Below are 18,280 nucleotides of genomic sequence, written 5' to 3' on the forward strand. Positions count from 1 at the left end.
AGGGAGCCGAAGGAACGAACAAGTTTCCGGGAAGCCGCAGGGGTGCACCGAAGACGAGTTCGGTCACCGACCAGCCAGTGTCACAGCGAAGAACGGCGCGTAGGCCAAGAAGCACCATAGGAAGGTGGTCACTCCAGTGCTCGCAATCGAGGGGAGCAATGAGGGCAGTCTTGAACTGAAGATGGAGCCGTTCAACCATATCGTTGGCACAAGGATGGTATGCTGTGATACAGCAGTGTTTAGGGCCGAGCAGACAGGTGAGGGAAGTGAAGAGGATGCATTCGAACTGGCGGCCGTGATCCGTAGTAACAATGCTGGGGCAGCTGAAACGGGAAACCCATGCTAAAACGAAGGCTTTTCAACTGTTTCCACTGTAATGTCCAAAATGGGCACTGCTTTGTGCCAACTAATTAAGCAGTCGATCATCGTCAGAACGTATCGGCAGCCATGAGAGGGAGGTAGCAGTCCAAATAAATGAAGATGAACGTGGTCAAAGCGACAACCAGGTGGCAGGAAAGACTGGGTGGAGTCTTTGTATGGCGGTTCACTTTCGTGGACTGGCAATCAAGGCACGAGCGGGCCCACTGGTAAACGTCTGTGTTAATGTTCGGCCAAACGCACAGCTGGGTAACGAGGCATTGTGTGACTCTGATGCTAGGATGGCAGATATTGTGAAGTGAATGGAAAATGGCACGACAAAAGGTCTTCGGGATGAATGGACGCGGTTGAGCCGTGATGTGTTGCACCAGAGCAATCCGGGAACAAGCGGATGAGGCACGAGGTGCAGACGGAGGGCACGGGGGTGATCACGCAGGGCTTGAAGCTCAGGGTGTGCTAGCTGCTCCCGGGCCAGACATTTTCAGTTCACAGCAGATGTAGACACGTCGATGGAGATAATGCGTGAAAGTGCATCAGCTGCCTCATTGTCGATGTGATAACTTTGATGGGCCAGATATCTGTTGTGAACTTGCGATATGTAGGCTAGCTGACGAAGTTCACGGGCGACATACTTGGAAGAGTTTGTACGGAACACATATACCAGGGGCTTATGATCCGTTATAATGTAAAGGGGCTGGCCCTCCAAGAAGTGGCGGTAATGCTGGATAGTGGAGTAGATGGCGAGCAGCTTACGGCCAAATATGCTGTAGCGAGTCTCAGCAGGTTGGAGCTTCCGAGAGAAGAAACCCATTGAGTGCCACTCGGAGTCGATTTTCTGCTGGAGAACAGCACCAATGGCCACGCTGGAAGCATCCACCACGATACGAATTGGTGCGGAAGTCCTAGTATGAATGAGAAGGGTCAAATCAGCGAGGGCTTTTTTTGCAGCCGTGAAAGCAGCCTGGGCTTCGGGAGACCAGGAAAGCGGAGGAGGAGGATTCAGTTGTGCGAAAAAGGTTGGTCAGGGGTAGAAAAAGCTCGGCGCAGTGCGGGATAAAGCGTCTGGAAAAATTCACTAGGCCTAAGAACTCACGGAGCTTACGTAGGTTAGCGAGTGCTGGGAAGTCTTTAACAACTTGGACGTGGGAAGGCAATGGACGAATTCCCTGCGCTGAGATGTGGTGGCCCAGGAACTCGAGCTCAGAAGAGCCGGAGACACATTTCTGGGCGTTGACGACCAAGCCAAGTTCTTGGAGGCATTGAAAGGGTTCTCGAAGGTAACGCTCGTTATCTTGTGGAGTACGGCATCGCTACGAGGATGTCGTTGATGTAAGAAAATACAGCCAGGAGTCTATGCGTCACTTCAGCAATGATTCTTAGGAAATTTTTAGCTGCGTTGCGTAGCCCAAAGGGCATGCGCACATACTCAAACAGGCCGAAGGGTGTAGTGATGGCTGTCTTTGGGATGTCGGCCAGTTCATTGGGGATTTGATGGTATGCTTTGACAAGGTCCACTTTACTAAAGTTCTTGCATCCCTCCAGGTGTCCAGTCTTGTATGTCTTGTATATGTAGAAGGGGATATCTGTCGTGGACCGTGTGAGCATTGAGAGACCTGTAGTCGCCGCACCGACACCAGTCATCCGGTTCTTCCCTGGGCACAAGATGGAATGGTGAGGTCCAAGTGCTGGATGAAGGGTGAATAATACCCGTCTGGAGCATGTCGAATTCCCAAGCAGTTGCCGGACACTCACTGAAGAGGCGGTGCGGATGAGCTGCGATGGGTGGACCACGCGTGACATTGTGGTTGGTTATACCATGCTTGGGTGGCTGGTGGAGATTACAAGGCCTCGTGACCTTGGGAAAGTCTGCGAGTACTTCGGCTTATGGGCATGATGGGATCAGCGTGCGGATGCCAGTGGAAGCGACAGTCGATATAACGCCAATGATGGAAGGGTCCATCGTGCTGTCGATGAAACGATGGTGATGCATGCTGACGTCCAGATCAAAATGCGTCTGGAAGTCGGATCCGAGAATGGGTTGATAGACATTGGCGATCATGAAGGCCCATTGAAACGTGCGCCGCAGGCCAATCTCCACAGTGAGGGACCGAAGACCATACATGGCGATGGAGGTTGAGTTGGCTGAACGGAGAGTACAGTCGTGTCCACTTATAACGATACCGGTTTTAACAATATATCGGTTACAACAATGAAAACCTGCTGTACCGTCCACTTTTGTATGTTTTCTATGGTAAAATAACCCACTTACTACAATGCCCCCTTGCCACATCATCGGTTATAACAATGAAGTCTGGCTCCTGAGTTCTCGTGCCAAAAGGTAGTGGAATGCGAAATCCTTGAAAAGAAAAAAAAAGAAAAGTTTCAGCTGCTGCACCCTCCCTGCCGCGCACTCATACAATAGAACCTGTTTTCTGGCCTTCTCCGCATTGTAAGCCACGCGCACCTTTCTCCCGCTGCCCTTCCCCCCCTCAGAACACAAATGGACTGCACCCATAGCTCTGCGCTGCGCCACCCTCCGAAACACAAATGGGCTTCGCCAGTGCGCCGACAGTGCTGATACGCTGATCTGCTCACTCGCCCCTCATTTTGCGCAATTCTGCAAACGGATTTGGTTGTTTGTGCAAGTTGATTGTGTCGAAGTCGTTCCAGGCCATGCGGTTTCTCCGTCTCGTTTGAATCGCCGCCGAAAAGGAAGATGGCTGATCCATCCGCTGATTATCGGACAATGTTGGCGGTTAAAAGAAAGCGCACGGCTATTGATTTGGAGACGACAAGTGCAGTATCGCGAAGGAGTACGCACTATCGCAACCGACGGTGTTGACGATCATCCGCTCCTCTGAGAAGTTCGACAAAGAAAAGTCCTCGCTTGACAGTGGGCGCAAACGACTTGAAATGTACCCGCGCCGCACAAGTGCAATGCGATGATGCGACGATCAACACAGCACAGGTGGCTGATCACGGTTATCCATGTTTGGCGTGAGCGGCAGGGACGACCGGAGGCTAGCCCTGGCCACATTCGTAAAACGATAGTGTGCCAGAAGTCCCGGGTCGCTGTCACTCTCAGCCGATGCTTTTAGAGAAAGGTTCGGTGCATCTCGTCATATCCGCTTTCGTGAAAAGTTTGGTATACCGGAGAACGAAGTCCTCACAGCGAGCGAGCGATGTGATATCTGCCATGTTAGCAAGTGGAGTGGCGGTTGAGGAGCGGCCAAGGTAGCGCCGTCACCGACTCGAGATTCTCGAGAAAACTCAAATTTTCTCCGCCGCTAGAGGAGTCATTCGAGTGAAGGTTGCTTTCTGAAACAAAAAACAGGCCTCAAGAGCCGCTTGGAGTAGATGTTCGAGTGAAGGCGTGTTTGTGAATACAGTTGTAAGTCCAGGTGACTTGGAAGCACTGTCAGCCTTGGAGAACGCCAGTGCGCTGGCTTCAGCACCAGTGCCGACGAGGAAGCGCAGGCCGGAAATGCGGTCCATGACTACAAAAAGGCGGCCAGGGTGATGGATGAGGTCACATGCCACCGTAAGTGATTGCGCAGCGCTTTTCCTGGCCAGTTGCATGGTGGAGTGCATTGGCGGGCATGGTGTTTTAAAGTTCGGTGATACCAGCCAATGCGGTGACTGCGAGGAGTGGAAGAGCGCAAAACTCTCGGCGAAGACAAACGGCGGCGAGGACCTGAGGAAAAGCTGGGCTGGAATGAAAGGACGTCTGAAGGGCATTGAGGGAAGCGGCCAGCTGGTCGATCCGGGTCTCTAATCGCAAAATATTGTAGAGCTCTGGTGGAGAGGAGAGGGCGGCGACGGAATTAGAAGTTGCACCGTGGACAGTTAGGTGGGCTAGGCGGTCCCCCGCAGCAATCAAGACAGAGTGGGTGGACTGCGGCAAGCGCTGCAGGAAGAGCTCTCTCAACAGTGTGCCGTTCGAGTCGGCGTTGCTTTCGCCCGGGAGCGGCTGCATGCTAGTGAGTAGCTGGGAGGGACGTCTCCAAGCTCGTCTCCAAGCTCTTCACAGGTGAGCACCAGCTAGAGGTGCACGGTCTTAGATGCCGTGGTGCAGTCCAGAATGCATTGCTTATGTTGCTAGTATAGAGTATCGTCCAAGGGTCTAACAATGACATCTGCCACCTCAGGAGGCAAGTTTTAAAGGGACGAAACCGAGATGCCTCCGAGATGACGTGGGGCAAATGGAAGATGGCTTCCACCTGGGCGAACCAGATCTGCGGATGCTTGAGCCAGAATGTCAGCAGGTGGAGGTGGATAGCTGCGACGTCCCATGGGTGGTAGGTTGCTGGGATCGGTCATCTCATAGGCCGGAGTCACCACTGTAGGGAATTTACGGGTTGCAGCGGAGCACCAGAGCAAGAGGATCAGCGTAGCTCGAACTGAACAGCCTGTTCTTTTCCTCTTTCGCCAGCTGGGAACACCGATCTTAGCTGCGCTGCTTTGCAGTGTCGCTGTGCGCTACAGGATCATTGAAGGCTAGCTTTGTTAGATAGTCGCAGGTACAACAGGGACAGAAATTCTTACTGGCACAGTATTTATCTTTGTTAAGGGGGACTTTGGTCTTAAAACTATTTTCCTTATTTACCAATCAAAATTTATGCAACTTGGTGGGTTTGTGTAGTTTTTTGTGCAGATTCCAAAACTGCAATTATTTCTTTTGTGATCCAATTATTTCATGAGATAATTACATCAATTCGTCTAATTCTTACAAGAACAAATACAAAATGACCACTGAAGAAAAACTTCAAATGAACACATTGCTGGACACTAAAAAGAATGATGAACACAATGTTGCAAGCAGTTTTTTGATTCAGCAATTATTTCTTGTTTTATTGCATAACAAAGTTCAAGGGTCAAAATATAGCATATAATGGTCACAAAAAAAAGCCATTTTAAAAATTTTGAACAAGAAATTAAAAAATCTACTTGCAACATTGTGTGCTCCACATATTTGGCTTCATGCTGAAAAAAAATTATTACTCTATCTACAATAGGTGCCGAGATATTAAGGCCGCAAAACTGCAAGTGGTCGACAATGCATGTTTTGAGAAAAGAGCAAAAAAGAAACAGGGCATTATTTAACAGACATTCACTGGTGCAATGCACACATTTACAGTTTAAAATAACTCTAAACCCCCAGGAATGTAGTCTCTTTGCTTTCCAATCTCCAAGTGTCGCCTCTTTCATTTTGATTTGCAGTTGCAGCACATTCATTTGTCACTTTTTCGGCTGCGCGAGTCACATGCAGACGGTTTTTTTTTTTTTTTTTTTACGTACGTGGTTTTGCTATGTTCTCGCATCAAGGCCGCGGTCAAGTAGCATCAAGTAGCAGTCTCCCGTGCCGGGGAACACGCTAGGCCTACTTCAGGCTCGTACACACGACTTTCGTCGGCCTGAGTGCGCACAGCCGGGGCAGGGCATCACTTGAGATGATTATTCAACTATTTTTTTCACTTATTTCACAAATTCTTGCCGTGAACGCACCTCGCGGTTGCACGGCAAGGTGTCACGGCCGGCCGGTGTCACGTCTCCACGGCCGGTGTCACGTCTCCGCCGTCTCCCCGCGGCTCGGGCGCGCTGAGCAGACGCCGTCAGCCAGCTCCGCCAATGCGGTGACGCCTTATCGTCACGTGCACCCCGAAAGCCAATGGGATTGCAAATGCCACGTTTTCTTTTTTGCTATTTTTTATGCGACCAATGGGCGAATGTAAACAGCAGAGGCGGCAATTTGAAGACGAAAGATGGCTCTTTCGAATGAGACCAAGATGGCTACGGTGCCGTGCACAAAATGGGAGCTACGCCTCACGGAAAATGGTTGTTTCTGGGGTCATTTTCGGTGGGCAACATCGATTATGTAAATTGGCATTGTGACTAAAATACCGACCCTAGAGATGAAAAACTTAGCAGATAGGTAGATAAAGAGCTACTGATTTCGCAAATCACATTTTCTAAAAAGTGATTTTTTCGCGATTTTTTGGTCCGAAAGACTCGTGTCCCCCCTTAAAGGACCATTACATACCCATGTAATCCAAAGTGCCTAATTTTAATAAATGTAACTGTTAAAGGAAGTACAAAGGTATATATTCAGTGTTGCTGTTCATAAAAGTGCTTATTATCGTCTTTTTGGCAAAGATTCTGACTTTTTCTTTTATGTCCTGGCTGATCCTTAGCAATGCAGTACATTGAGTCTGTCGATGAGGGTAGCAAAGATAGCCTTGTAGTGAATACAGAACAAAGGGCAGTCTCTCGACGAGGACTAAGTGACTGCGTCCTATAAGTAGACGTATTCATTAGAACTAAGTATGCATGTTGCCACAGTCATTGAGTGCCCTGGCTTTTTGTACGCAGCATGCTGGGAGCAGGCCCACTGTCAGCATTGTCACTGGAAGCTCTTGAGGCTGAAATCCCTGCAGCCATGAGCCTGCTGTCAACACAACGTGCTGGCCACGTGCGTGAGGGCTCAGCAACAAGTGAAAGTGGTGTACCCTTGACCGAGCTGACGGCCCACAACAAGGAATTTATGCAGTTCCTCGGCAGCATCGGCTTGGGACACCTTTGTGAACTTTTTGATAAGGAAATGGTGGGTTTTGGCGTTATATATTAGCCCTTCCTGTTTCGAAAAGGCTGAACAAATTGAATTCTGTCATGTGGCTGGTGCACGCTGCTGGGTCTCGCAACTACATGTGAGCTCTCTCACGCTTACTGGCCCATCCTCCGGGGGGGTCACGGCGCAGGCTGCCCAATTTCAGGGAGTAACGGGCCTGTTGATTCACCACAGCGAATGGTGCCTGCTATCAAGAGTATAGGGGTATGTGGGATGCATGCAGCGAGAGTTTGAGGTTGCAGAAAAACAAAATGGCAACTATGTGGCAGTTTTTTTAGCTATTGACATGTGATCAAGAGAAAAAGTCTGCAAATTTTAATGAGAAAAGTTTCAAATGTCGGAAATTTTGATCAGTATTATACATTGACTCTATGGAGCGCATGGCAGTGCCATGGCAGAGCCCAAACAATAAATCAGGTCTGGAAAATCAGGCGTCCGAAAACTTGGGTCAGCAACTGTACTTGACACTGGCAAGTGATTGTTGACCTGCAGTAGCATTCACGTTTGGATGTTTACTCCAATGATACACTGTTTCACACTCATGGTGAGGTGAAGTTCAAGTTAAGTACCAGTCTCCTCATTGGGATGAGTTTTCTGCTCCTGGTCATCAAATGCTATTGAAATCTTAGTGTAAACACTAGCATAAAGACATGTTTGCAGCCAGTTTTTGTGCAGAAAGTGAGCATTGGTTGCATTACTATGCCAGCAGCCTCATCTGGGCTGAGCAGTTTGTAATGACATTTTAAAATCTTCCTGCAACACAGGATGTTTCAAATAGTTGTTGAATCTAGTGCTTTGGCAAGTCTTAGTCACAATTAAACTGCGAAGGAGTTGTGGAATTACTATACAATAATCGCAGTCGATGCTAAATGTCTTCATTTCACATCAGGATATTGTCAAGCTGCCAACACTACCATTAATGTGGCTGGCATGTTGGCACTCAACCTATAAATTTAATCTGAGAAGATCAGAAGCAAAACGTTTATTTAATATGGTATTGTTAATTACTCTTAAAATGAATTTCATTATTTTGGACAAGTTTTAGTAGCATTTGGGAATTTTAGGGATAGTGCCAGCTGTTTTTAAGGGGACACAGTGGTCTTAACACAAAATTCTTTATTATTGGAAATATGATTTATTATTTATTTACAGAATACTGTAGGCCCTTGAGGGCCCTTGCTGGAGGGGCAATACAATGTGATACAAGTACAAAAAAACACACACACACACACTGAAAGCAGTTGAAAATACAAAGCCAATAACACTGATGCCGTTAATCTTCGATTTGTTCAATGGAATCTGTGATGCGTAATGCAGACATAGGTAAAGCATTCCAATCACTTATGGTACGAGGGAAGAAGGAGTACTTAAATGAGTTAGTTCTGGCTGTAAATGGGGTTAGTGAATTGGAGTGACGATGCCTTGTTGACCGTGTTGTGGAAAGTGACTTAATATAGGAATCTGGGCACATGAAATTTTAATGAAATTCGGTGTGCATATGTATTCCTTCCTGCTGTTTTCAAAAATATTTGTTTCACTATATCTCAATTAGTTCTCATACTGTGGAAACATAACTGATGCTTAAATAAGTAATTTCTTACGGGTCATCAGGACACTTTCCCTCAATATCATTTGGTTTTGATTAAAATGTAGCTGTAGCCAAAGACATGCGGAGCTATGCTATTTATATTGTCTTGAGGATCATTATCATATATAAATGTCCAATTATGCCAGTGCCCCGTAATTTTTAAATATAGTTAGCTGACATTACTCTCCCCAATATTTGATATGTTCAACCTAGTAACATAAAAATGGCATAGCTCCACAGTTCAATTCTTCCTGAATGCAACGGTGTGAGACTTATTAAAATTATGCCACAAGAACTTAATGAAAATTTCCGTAAGGCTAGTCATGTTGGCAAAAAATATGAAGTTGAGAAAATTGCATTTGAAGTTTTGACTTTGACTGCAGAAAATTTTGGGTGGTATCTTCAATTGCAGCTTTTATTTCAGTGTTCCCTATCTGTCTCCCTACAAAACAAAGCAAAAAGTGTCTTATTCCATCCAAGGAAACATTTCGTAAAAAATTTTGAAAATGTATGCATGATGAAATTGTAAAAAAATATTTTCATGAAGTTATGGGTTGACTTTTTTTGATTAGCCGACGAGAGCGCAGGTCTATGGTGTCTAGCTCCAAGGACAGTATTTTGAGCCCTGAAAACGGTTTCTTGATGAAACTAGCAGTCCGGTGCCAAGGAGGCCCGAGCCCCCCGTGGCAAACAGTTGGGCGGCCCTGAAAAGGTTCGTTGTGACGCTCGTGCGGTTGACCGCTCGCATCTTCGCGATCTTGCTGTAAGTTCCACACTTCGTGTGCGCAATAAAGTTAACGCTTTGATGTCCACAGTCACAAATTCGGTACTGGCATTGCAGTTCGTGCTGACGCCGAGGTGAAACTCGCGTTGGGTCACCGACTTTCTCGACAGAACATACTTCGTGCCGACCACTCAACACAGTGCGGCGGCTCGGCCGTAGAGTAGTATGCGGCGGCAGCATCAACACGAAGTGTACCGTGATCCGGGATGCAATTCGCGTTGTAATTTGAACCCGTGGTGTCGTCGTAACGCAGGTCCCAATGGCACGCTTGCAGCTGGAGCCGGCTTTTGTTCCATGCCCATTTCTTAGGGCTTCCAAACGCTCATTGCGTGTATACAGTTACAATCTATCGTTTTTCAGCATCTCGATTGCAAGGGGAAAAAAAAAACACTTTACACGAAGTGGTGGGTCGAGAAACATGAGCGCAAACGCAGACGAGCAAAGCCACGACGGCGAAAGCAAAACAGAAAGAAAAAAAATGACGCGCTAGTCATGCCAGTCAATGGGAGACGCGGAACGGTGCTTGAAAAGTGCGCCGCGTAACAGCCAATCAGAGACCATAAACGGCCTTTGGAAAACCGGCAATCGCAGCCGCTCCGCTTGAGCGACGCCATTTTGAGATAGCACAAATTGCGCACAAAGAAAGAGCTTCAAACCAAGCCCAAGATGGCGGTGATCGGCCGGCTGAAACGTCCGTTGTGCGCGCGGGAATTTTGAGCAAAGTTTCTCTTTTCGGTAGGCATTTCGTGGCTGCTGTGATGTTTTGAAAACTAATTTTATCGCATTTACTGACCGAATTTGAGTGTAGGTGCTCGAAAGGTTAAACATTTCAAAAATGAGCTTTTCTCAAAATCAATTTTTTTACCATTTTCGACCGTTCTAAGACCCGCGTCTTCCCTTCAGGTGAAAGCCTCACTTAGCTCGTGGTGACAATCTTGCTTGGGGGAGGTCTGTCAGCAGGATTCCGCGGGATATCAGCAATGTTCTGTTTAACCTTTAAGAACAAAAATCATTCCCCACCGGGATTCGTACTCCTACCCCTTTGATCACCAGTCGAGCGTACTGACCGACTACGTCACGCCGGGCACGCCAGGAACCTATATCTTATACCCCTGTTACAAGGGCAAGTTTAGTGACACTTTCACAAAGTGCACTTCCATTGGAAGAATGACACTTTCAGGGCTTGCTGTCACACTGTCATTTTGAAATAGTGACAGTGCCAATACGGATATGCTGCTGCCCTCTGTGAAAGTTAATTTATTTTCATGTAAATACCAATTGTATCACAAGCACCGTTACACCAAGCTAATATTCAGAGTTTATTTGTGCAGCTGAATGCATGTTTTCAACTAAAAACAGTTTTAAACTAAAACTAAAGAAAGAAAAGTCCCCAGCAGACTTTAATAATGTAGCAGTTTTGAGGAGGAATAAGGACAGGTTGACAAGAGAGATTTTGTAAGCCTGGGCGATATCTTTGGCTCGTAATGATTGTGTCAGCACGCCTTCTGTTCTCTTACCGAAGAGAGAGAAATATTTTTTAGATCACTGGGAGGACAGTGAAAGATGAAGTTTGAGAAGGTGTACAAATAATTAGTTGTCAGTGCAGCATTGTCCTTGTTTATGTGTGTCTGTGCACCTCTTCTATGGGTTGTCACCTATTCTGCTGCGTGTTTCATCATGTCTGACCAACATTCTACTGTATTATTGGTTTTCAAGTCAGTCGCCCCTTGCCGCTGATGCGCTCCCCATCCGATCTCTGCTTCTGCACCAAGTTCCGAAGTGCGGTGCCCATACGCTTTTGTAGTGTATGGCTAATGCAGTCCTCTTTATGGACATCAATAAACCCGTACACCTTGGCTTCTCCGACGGCATTGTAACAGCGGTGTACCTGAGGTCATGGAGGGAAAGTGATTGCTCAAAAAATAACTGCTGCTTCAACCTCCATTTGACCTGCCTTACTGTCTGTGTTTTTCTGGCAGACATGGCGAGTTTTTCCTTCAGTTTTGTTACAACCAGATTTAGCTGGTGTTATGCACCAAGGAAAGTTGGTGCCTGTACTTCCTTCTGACTGCCCCTTGTGTGCACTTTTGTAAGAGTAGCACCATCTAACTGTTTGTTACTAACCACACGTGCCATCTACTCATGGGCCTTGGTGTCTCCTTCTCTCTCCTCAGATTACAATTGACATCCTAGCGGAGATGGGTCATGAGGAACTGAAGCAAATAGGTGTTTCAGCTTATGGACATCGGCACAAGTTGATGAAAGGCATTGAAAAGCTTCTGACCGGCCGAGGTGAGATTTATATATAGTCTTACGCCAATGTGGTGTGCTAAAACCAGCTCTTTTGCAGCAATTTCATCAACGCTTATGCCCAGTACACCTGGCACCATTCTGATGGATCTATCACCTGATGATAAGGAATACTTGGCAGTGGAAGAAGAGGCAAGTGCCATCCGTTACTAGTGGGAATAACTGCAATACGTGACGGTGGAAGGGGGTATGCGTGCATGTGTGCGTGCTGCCGATGTAAAGGGCAACTGTCAGCAGTTGCTGTTTTATTGCGCCTATGGCAGCTTTCACTGGCAGGTGAAACATCTCTTTGTGTCCACCGTTGCAATATAACAAGGCACAGTTGCTAGCATGTTTGTGCCTCTTTGACACACAGCTTTTCCCTAGAGTCAAATATTTTTGTTGCAGACATTGAACAAACAAAAGTGATAAAATTGAGAAGGGGACAGTGGGGGTGATGCAAAAATTTATCTGTAAATATGTTAAAGCTGTTCTGTAAAACATGTACAATGTCTAATGTTTTGTGATCATGTGATGGTTCGTGAAGCACGGCTTTAGCACACTGCCTTGTTGCTTTTTCCACAGAAATACCAACACCGATTTGCGACCTACCATAAAAACCCGCATATAATGTGTTTTTTTTTTTTTTTTTGCTGATTTTATTATGTCAGATTTCCACCTTTCGTAATATGTGGATCCAAACAATTATCAGCCTAAATTCTGGTTTTATTATTGTTCTGCATTGTCAGCCTCAGTCTTGCAGCAAGATGATGTACTACCTGGCAGTAGTGTCGGTTGACTATATTTGATTTGACTGCTCTGGCCTCACACACGTGACCAAAATATGGCACACCTTGCACAGTGTCGGCACTGTAAAAGCAGCACTCGGCACAGGGCTATCCTCTCCAGCCATCCGATCGCAGATGCTTGACTAGAATCTCATTGTGGGATACCTACTGTCTATGGCTCTCAGCAGACTGTACAAGAGCACTTCCTGAGTGTACACAGTGCATACTTTGTGTGCTGCTATCCCATTTGGCATGTCAACTCACAACAACCCTTTCATGATTGCCGAGATTTGATGTTGCTGCAAGAGGGGGAGCAAACCAGGCATGGGGTGATGTTGGATGGGCGTTATATGTGGATGAGAAGCACCTTTATGACAAACAAAATGCACTAGCACTGCTGTCACAGTGGGGGACAATGGGGAATAGGTGTATGTTTATGCGTATGCGGACGGAGGTGAGACATCCAAGCGTGATTAGGCTGGAGGGAGAATGTATTTAGCGGAATTTTTTTGAGGATGTGGATATGGGAAAGAGTTGGGTCCAAGAAAAGAAGTTGCTGGAGGAATTCACGGACGTTGTTGCATGATTTATTTCTTTTAGGAGGGCTTTGTCACTTGTGGGCTGATTTGACCACATGCTCGGTGTAAAGTGTTGCAAGCAAGCTGATCTATCAACTCATTGCCTTTAATATCAGCGTCACCATTTATTCACTTGCTGGTTACTATGGCAGGTTTAAGGAGGGTGTTGGCAAGTTTATTGCGCAGGGTCTTGAAGGAATGCGTAATATTGGAAGGCTCAGATTGTCTGTAGCCATCTTTGCATGAATGTGACAGCAGTGCATCACATTTTATGTAATTTTGTTATAATGTTTTGGGCAATTCAGTTATTTTCGATAATTGGTTATCAGTTACGTCTTTGCAGAAAAGGCTACAGGGATGTGATTGCATGAGATTGTTTGGCCATATGAAAATATCTTTGTTCTTGATGTAGCTCCTGCTGGAGTCTAGTGGAGGGTGACGTCAGGGGCTGAAGCGTTCAACTGACCTTGCTGTATTTCCACAGCTGCCTCTCGTGTTCCAAAGAAAGCACAATCTTTACCTGCTGCACCAACCATTATAGAGGATCTGATAACTGGCATCCGAGAAGGTGTTCGTATACCACACTGCCCTGCCCTCTAGTGCTTACATGTAGCTCAGTGTAGCAGCTCATGTTATCACAAAATCAGTGACCACAACTAGGGTGGCTAGAATGAGGAGAGAGAGAGAAAATTTTATATAATGCAAAAAAGAAAAATTATCTAGAGCTCCCGTGGTTGGGTCCTCAGTCCAGGACTTCCTCAGCCTTTGCTGCCCTGCTGGTCCGTTCAATCAGCCAAAGCTGGTCTTTCGACTCCGAACTGGACAGCGCAGCCTCCCACTGCTCCGGCGTGGCGTTGTGAATTATAGGCATGACATCTATTTGCTAGCAGGCCGATGTGATATGATAAATTGTCAGTTTCTGTCCACACCAGGGACACGTGTCCCTGTATACGGTCAGATGTATCTTGCTGTATAAAGACAGGCATGGATAAGAATTTGTTTGTAGCTGCCGCCAAGACACTGACTGCTCCCTGTTTAACAACTTATGGGGCGAAGGATACCGTCTTCTGGTCCCCCAGTAGTGCACCAAAATGTCTGCGTAGGTACGAGTCACTGCCTTGGTCTCTTCGGCCTCTGACCTCCCTCGGTTTGCATAACCTCGAGCTATGAGATCGGCCTGTATTCCCGGCAATGTCGCCGTGCCCCAAATTGTTTTGTGTCGCTTATCCCGCCGGCCTTCAAGATGGCGGCCGCCTTTTTGCCAATCCTGCCGTTCGTGAATCCTCGGCAAGCGGCTTGCGAATCGGTCATTACTACCAGCGAACGCCCAAACCTATTGCCCTCAGCGACCGCTAGAGCAATAGCGGCCTCCTCGGTGTCAGACACGGTGCAGTTCTGTAGCGAGATGCTCACTTTCTCCTTTAGCTGGAAATCTAAAACAGTCACCACCGGATCTCTTTCGTTAGAATACATCGCCACGTCTACATAGATGGTGTTCTTGTTCTGGTAGGTCTTGGCTAAAGCTTCCGTCCTGGCCCTACACCTACCCTGATGAACGACAGGATGCACGTTCTTGGGAATTGGCACTACTACAAACTTAGACCGGATTGCGTCCGATATGTCTATCGTCCGTTCAATCTCCAGCATGTGATCATGATAGCCTAGTCTTCGGAGGAGAGCTCGTCCCGCCGTAGTGCGTTGTAGCCTCATCTTCTGAGAGACAAGCTGCGCTTCCCTGTGCTCTTCGTATGTGTTTGTTAAGCCAAGGGCCATTAAATTCGCGTTTGCCGTTCTTATTGGCAGCTCCAGCGCTGTCTTGTACGCCTTCCTGCGGATTGATTCCACTTGCTCTTTCTCCGTCTGGCTCAGGTGTTGATAGGGAAGACTGTATGTGACTCTGCTTACCACAAGCGCCCGCACTAACTTGAGCGTGTCTTCCTCCTTCATCCCCTTTCTTCTATAGGTCACTCGCCTAATCATTCTCGTTATCTGGGCCGAAGATCCAGATAGCAATCTGATCTCAGCATGTGTACTTCTGGTATGCGAGCCCCGACTAGCATAACGGTGAGGTCAACTTTACTGTCGTATCGGGGCCTATATACTCTGAGAATTTCAGATTTTTCGGGGGAACATGAAAGTCCCCTAGCCCTTGCGTAGCGGTCGACATAGTCCGCGGCTGCTTGTAGCCTCTCCTCCTTGAGAAGCCCTCTGTCGTCCAAATCGTTATGTCATCGGTGTATATTGCGTGCCGAATGCTGTCTATGGTGTTCAATTTCTCTGCCAAACCAACCATAGCGATGTTGAAGAGAAGAGGCGAAATTACAGATTCTTGAGGCGTACCCTTGTTAGGCATCCTGATCTTGTCCGATCACAAGTCGCCGATCCCTATAGTCGCGGTCCTATCCGTAAGGGAGGCCTGACGTAACCATGAATCATTCGCCCGCAATGTAGATTGCTCAGACCCGATAGTATGGCTTCATGACTAACATTGTCGAACGCCCCCTTGAAGTCGAGAGCCATGATCACATGCTCTTCATACTTTGGCACGTTGCTAAGAACCTCTTCTTTGAGGAGAAGAACGACGTCTTGCGTCGATAGCTTTGGCCGGAAACCAAACATTGTGTGTGGCATGAGATCGTCATCTTCCAAATAGTTCTGAAGTCTGATCATAACGATCCTTTCATACAGTTTCCCTAGGCATGAGGTCAGTGAGATAGGCCGCAGATTCTCCAAACACGGCTTCTTGCCTGGCTTGGGGATTGTGATGATTTCTGTGTGCCGCCACTCCTCCGGCACAGTCTCCGCCTCCCAGTGCTCATTCAAAAATTTTGTGATGCTCGCAATCTGTTCCGCCCCTAGATTCTTTATAATGGCATTGCCGATCTTGTCTGCTCCCGCCGCCGTGTTCTTGACAGCCATTCTGGCCGCCGCATACACCTCGTCCTTTGTGATTGGACGGTCGAGTTTCTCATTTTCAATTCCCCGATACATTTCTGTGCAGCCGGGGATGTCCACCTCCCCCACATACTGTTTTCGGATCTTCTCTAGCAACTCCTCATCGTCTCCCAGGTACTTGTGAGCAATTGGTGAAGCGTCTTGCTGGTTTCGGCCTTAGACTTGGCCGGGTCGATGAGATTCCTCAGGAACGCCCAAGTCTTGGCTGTCCCTAGCGTTCCTTTCAGTAAGTCGCACAATTGTCCCCAGTTTTGTCTAGAGAGCTCTGCCTCATACTGATCTGCCTCAGCGGTGACCTGGGCAATCTTCACTTTGAGCTTCCTGTTGCCCTTCTTTCTCCTCCACCTCTTAGTCATACTCCTACGAGCTTCCCATAACCGCAGTAGATGGTTATCAATTTCAGGAACTGCGCTCGTCCTTTTCACGGTCTTTGTGGCTCTTTCGTAAACTTCGCGGAGTCCCTTGCTCCACGCCTCAATAGCTTGAATTGGTTCCTTGTCGCAGTGTACTCTTAACGCATTCCAGTCAGTTATTTTCACTTCTCCTAACTTTCGCCTGACCCTCGCAGTGACCAGCGATATCACAAGGATAAAGGGATCACTTCCAAGGCTCTCGTTCGTGTTTTCCCAAGAAACGTCATTAGTCATCATCATCCGGGACTATACCCACTGCAGGGCGAAGGCCTCTCCCATATTTCTCCACTTAACCCGGTTCTGTGCTAGCTGCATCCACTTGACCCCTGCGAACTTCTTAACCTCATCCGCCCACCTAACTTTCTGCCGCCCCCTGCTACGCTTTCCTTCCCTTGGAATCCAGTTTGTTACCCTAAGCGACCATCGGTTATACTCTCCTCGCACTACATGTCCTGCCCATGTCCATTTCTTCTTCTTAATTTCCGCTAGAATGTCGGTAACTTGAGTTATTTCTCTGACCCACTCTGCACGCTTCCTATCTCTTAATGTTACCCCTACCATTTTTTGTTCCATAGCCCTCTGAGTAGCGAAGTACTGGAAGCAGTAAGCGAATATGTCTACTTAGGGCAGGTAGTAACCGCAGACCCGGACCATGAAAAGGAAATAAGAATAAGATTGGGATGGAGCGCATTTGGCAAGCACTCGCAGATTATGACTAGTAGCTTACCGGTATCACTCAAGAGGAAAGTATACAACAGTTGCATCTTACCTGTACTCACCTATGGGGCTGAATCGTGGAGGCTAACCAAGAGGGTTCTACTTAAGTTGAGGACAACTCAGAGGGCTATGGAATGAAATGTCATTAGTGTTCTTTACAAAAGCGAGGTCTGGGCAGGTATCCCTGCTGACGCTGTTGCCCAGTCTAGTCGGTTTTGTAAAATCCGCTACGCGATCCATGTCCGCTTGCGCCAGGTTCTTTCCCTTGGGGGTTTCTCCTACATATCCCCAGCTCTTGTGTTGCGCGTTGAAATCTCCTAACACGACCAGACCGTTATCTTCGGCTACCTTTCTTGCGTCTTTGAATAGTAGCTCAAAGTCAGCATTCCTTTGCCTGAGCGGGCTGTACACATTCAGGACCAATATGCTCTCCTTACCTCTATTGTGCGGTATGATCTCGATTACCACATGTTCGATATCTGTGTTGAACGCTGGGTGTTGAATCGCCGTCACCATTTTGGCTACCAGGTTTCCCGCTTTCCCGTCTATCTGACTGGAATATGCAACGTACCCTGAAAGGCTAGGAGACCAGCCAGTTTTTTGCAGCGCTATAACATCTGGCTGGACGAGAACAGTTTTCATGTAATATTTTAAATTGCACTGCTTCCTACGGAAGCCGCGGCAGTTCCATTGCCAGCATGTCTGGCCATTATGCTTGGACCTGACTATCTTGGGTCAATTTGCTGCAGCTCACCGTAAGCGAAGGCCCACTGTACGTCTTCTCCTTGGCTTTATTTCTCCGAATGGCGACATTCTTCATGAAGTCGGCCGACTTCTGTTCGACCCTCAGTTCTTTCGGCAGTGGCGAAGGTGTACCCTTCCGGTGGCTCTTTCTGTCACCAGTGTCCATGATTTTCTCCCACACTGCAGTAGCTGCCATGCCTCTAAAAACTTCCATTAATTCATCGACCTTGCGAGTGAGCTCGTTACACTTCTCTCGCATAACTTCAAGCTCCCGCCTGAGACCTGCACACTCATTACGCTTATAATGCGCAGTCTCCGTGTTTTGTGTGTTTGCCAGAGCAGAAGCCTAGACCGCTATTTCTGGCCAGCTCATATTGCCGGCCTTCATTTTGTTATTTGTCTTTGCCGGGCTCTGGTTCTT

The 18,280-nt window shown here is 47.4% G+C and overlaps 1 protein-coding gene across 1 annotated transcript in view; it reads left to right on the forward strand.

Annotated features, from left to right (window-relative positions):
• Nucleotides 1-18,280, forward strand: part of Tnks (tankyrase) — a 334,637-nt gene that overhangs the window by 238,579 nt on the left and 77,778 nt on the right. The window contains exons 21-23 of the mRNA XM_084591573.1: nt 6,748-6,979; nt 11,550-11,667; nt 11,726-11,817. Of these exons, the coding sequence (XP_084447699.1) occupies nt 6,748-6,979; nt 11,550-11,667; nt 11,726-11,817 (442 nt within the window). The remainder of the gene's footprint in view (nt 1-6,747; nt 6,980-11,549; nt 11,668-11,725; nt 11,818-18,280) is intronic.

Source organism: Amblyomma maculatum, chromosome 1 (assembly GCF_055883805.1).
Source record: "Amblyomma maculatum isolate TAMU_Amacu chromosome 1, ASM5588380v1, whole genome shotgun sequence".
Lineage (NCBI taxonomy): Eukaryota > Metazoa > Arthropoda > Arachnida > Ixodida > Ixodidae > Amblyomma > Amblyomma maculatum.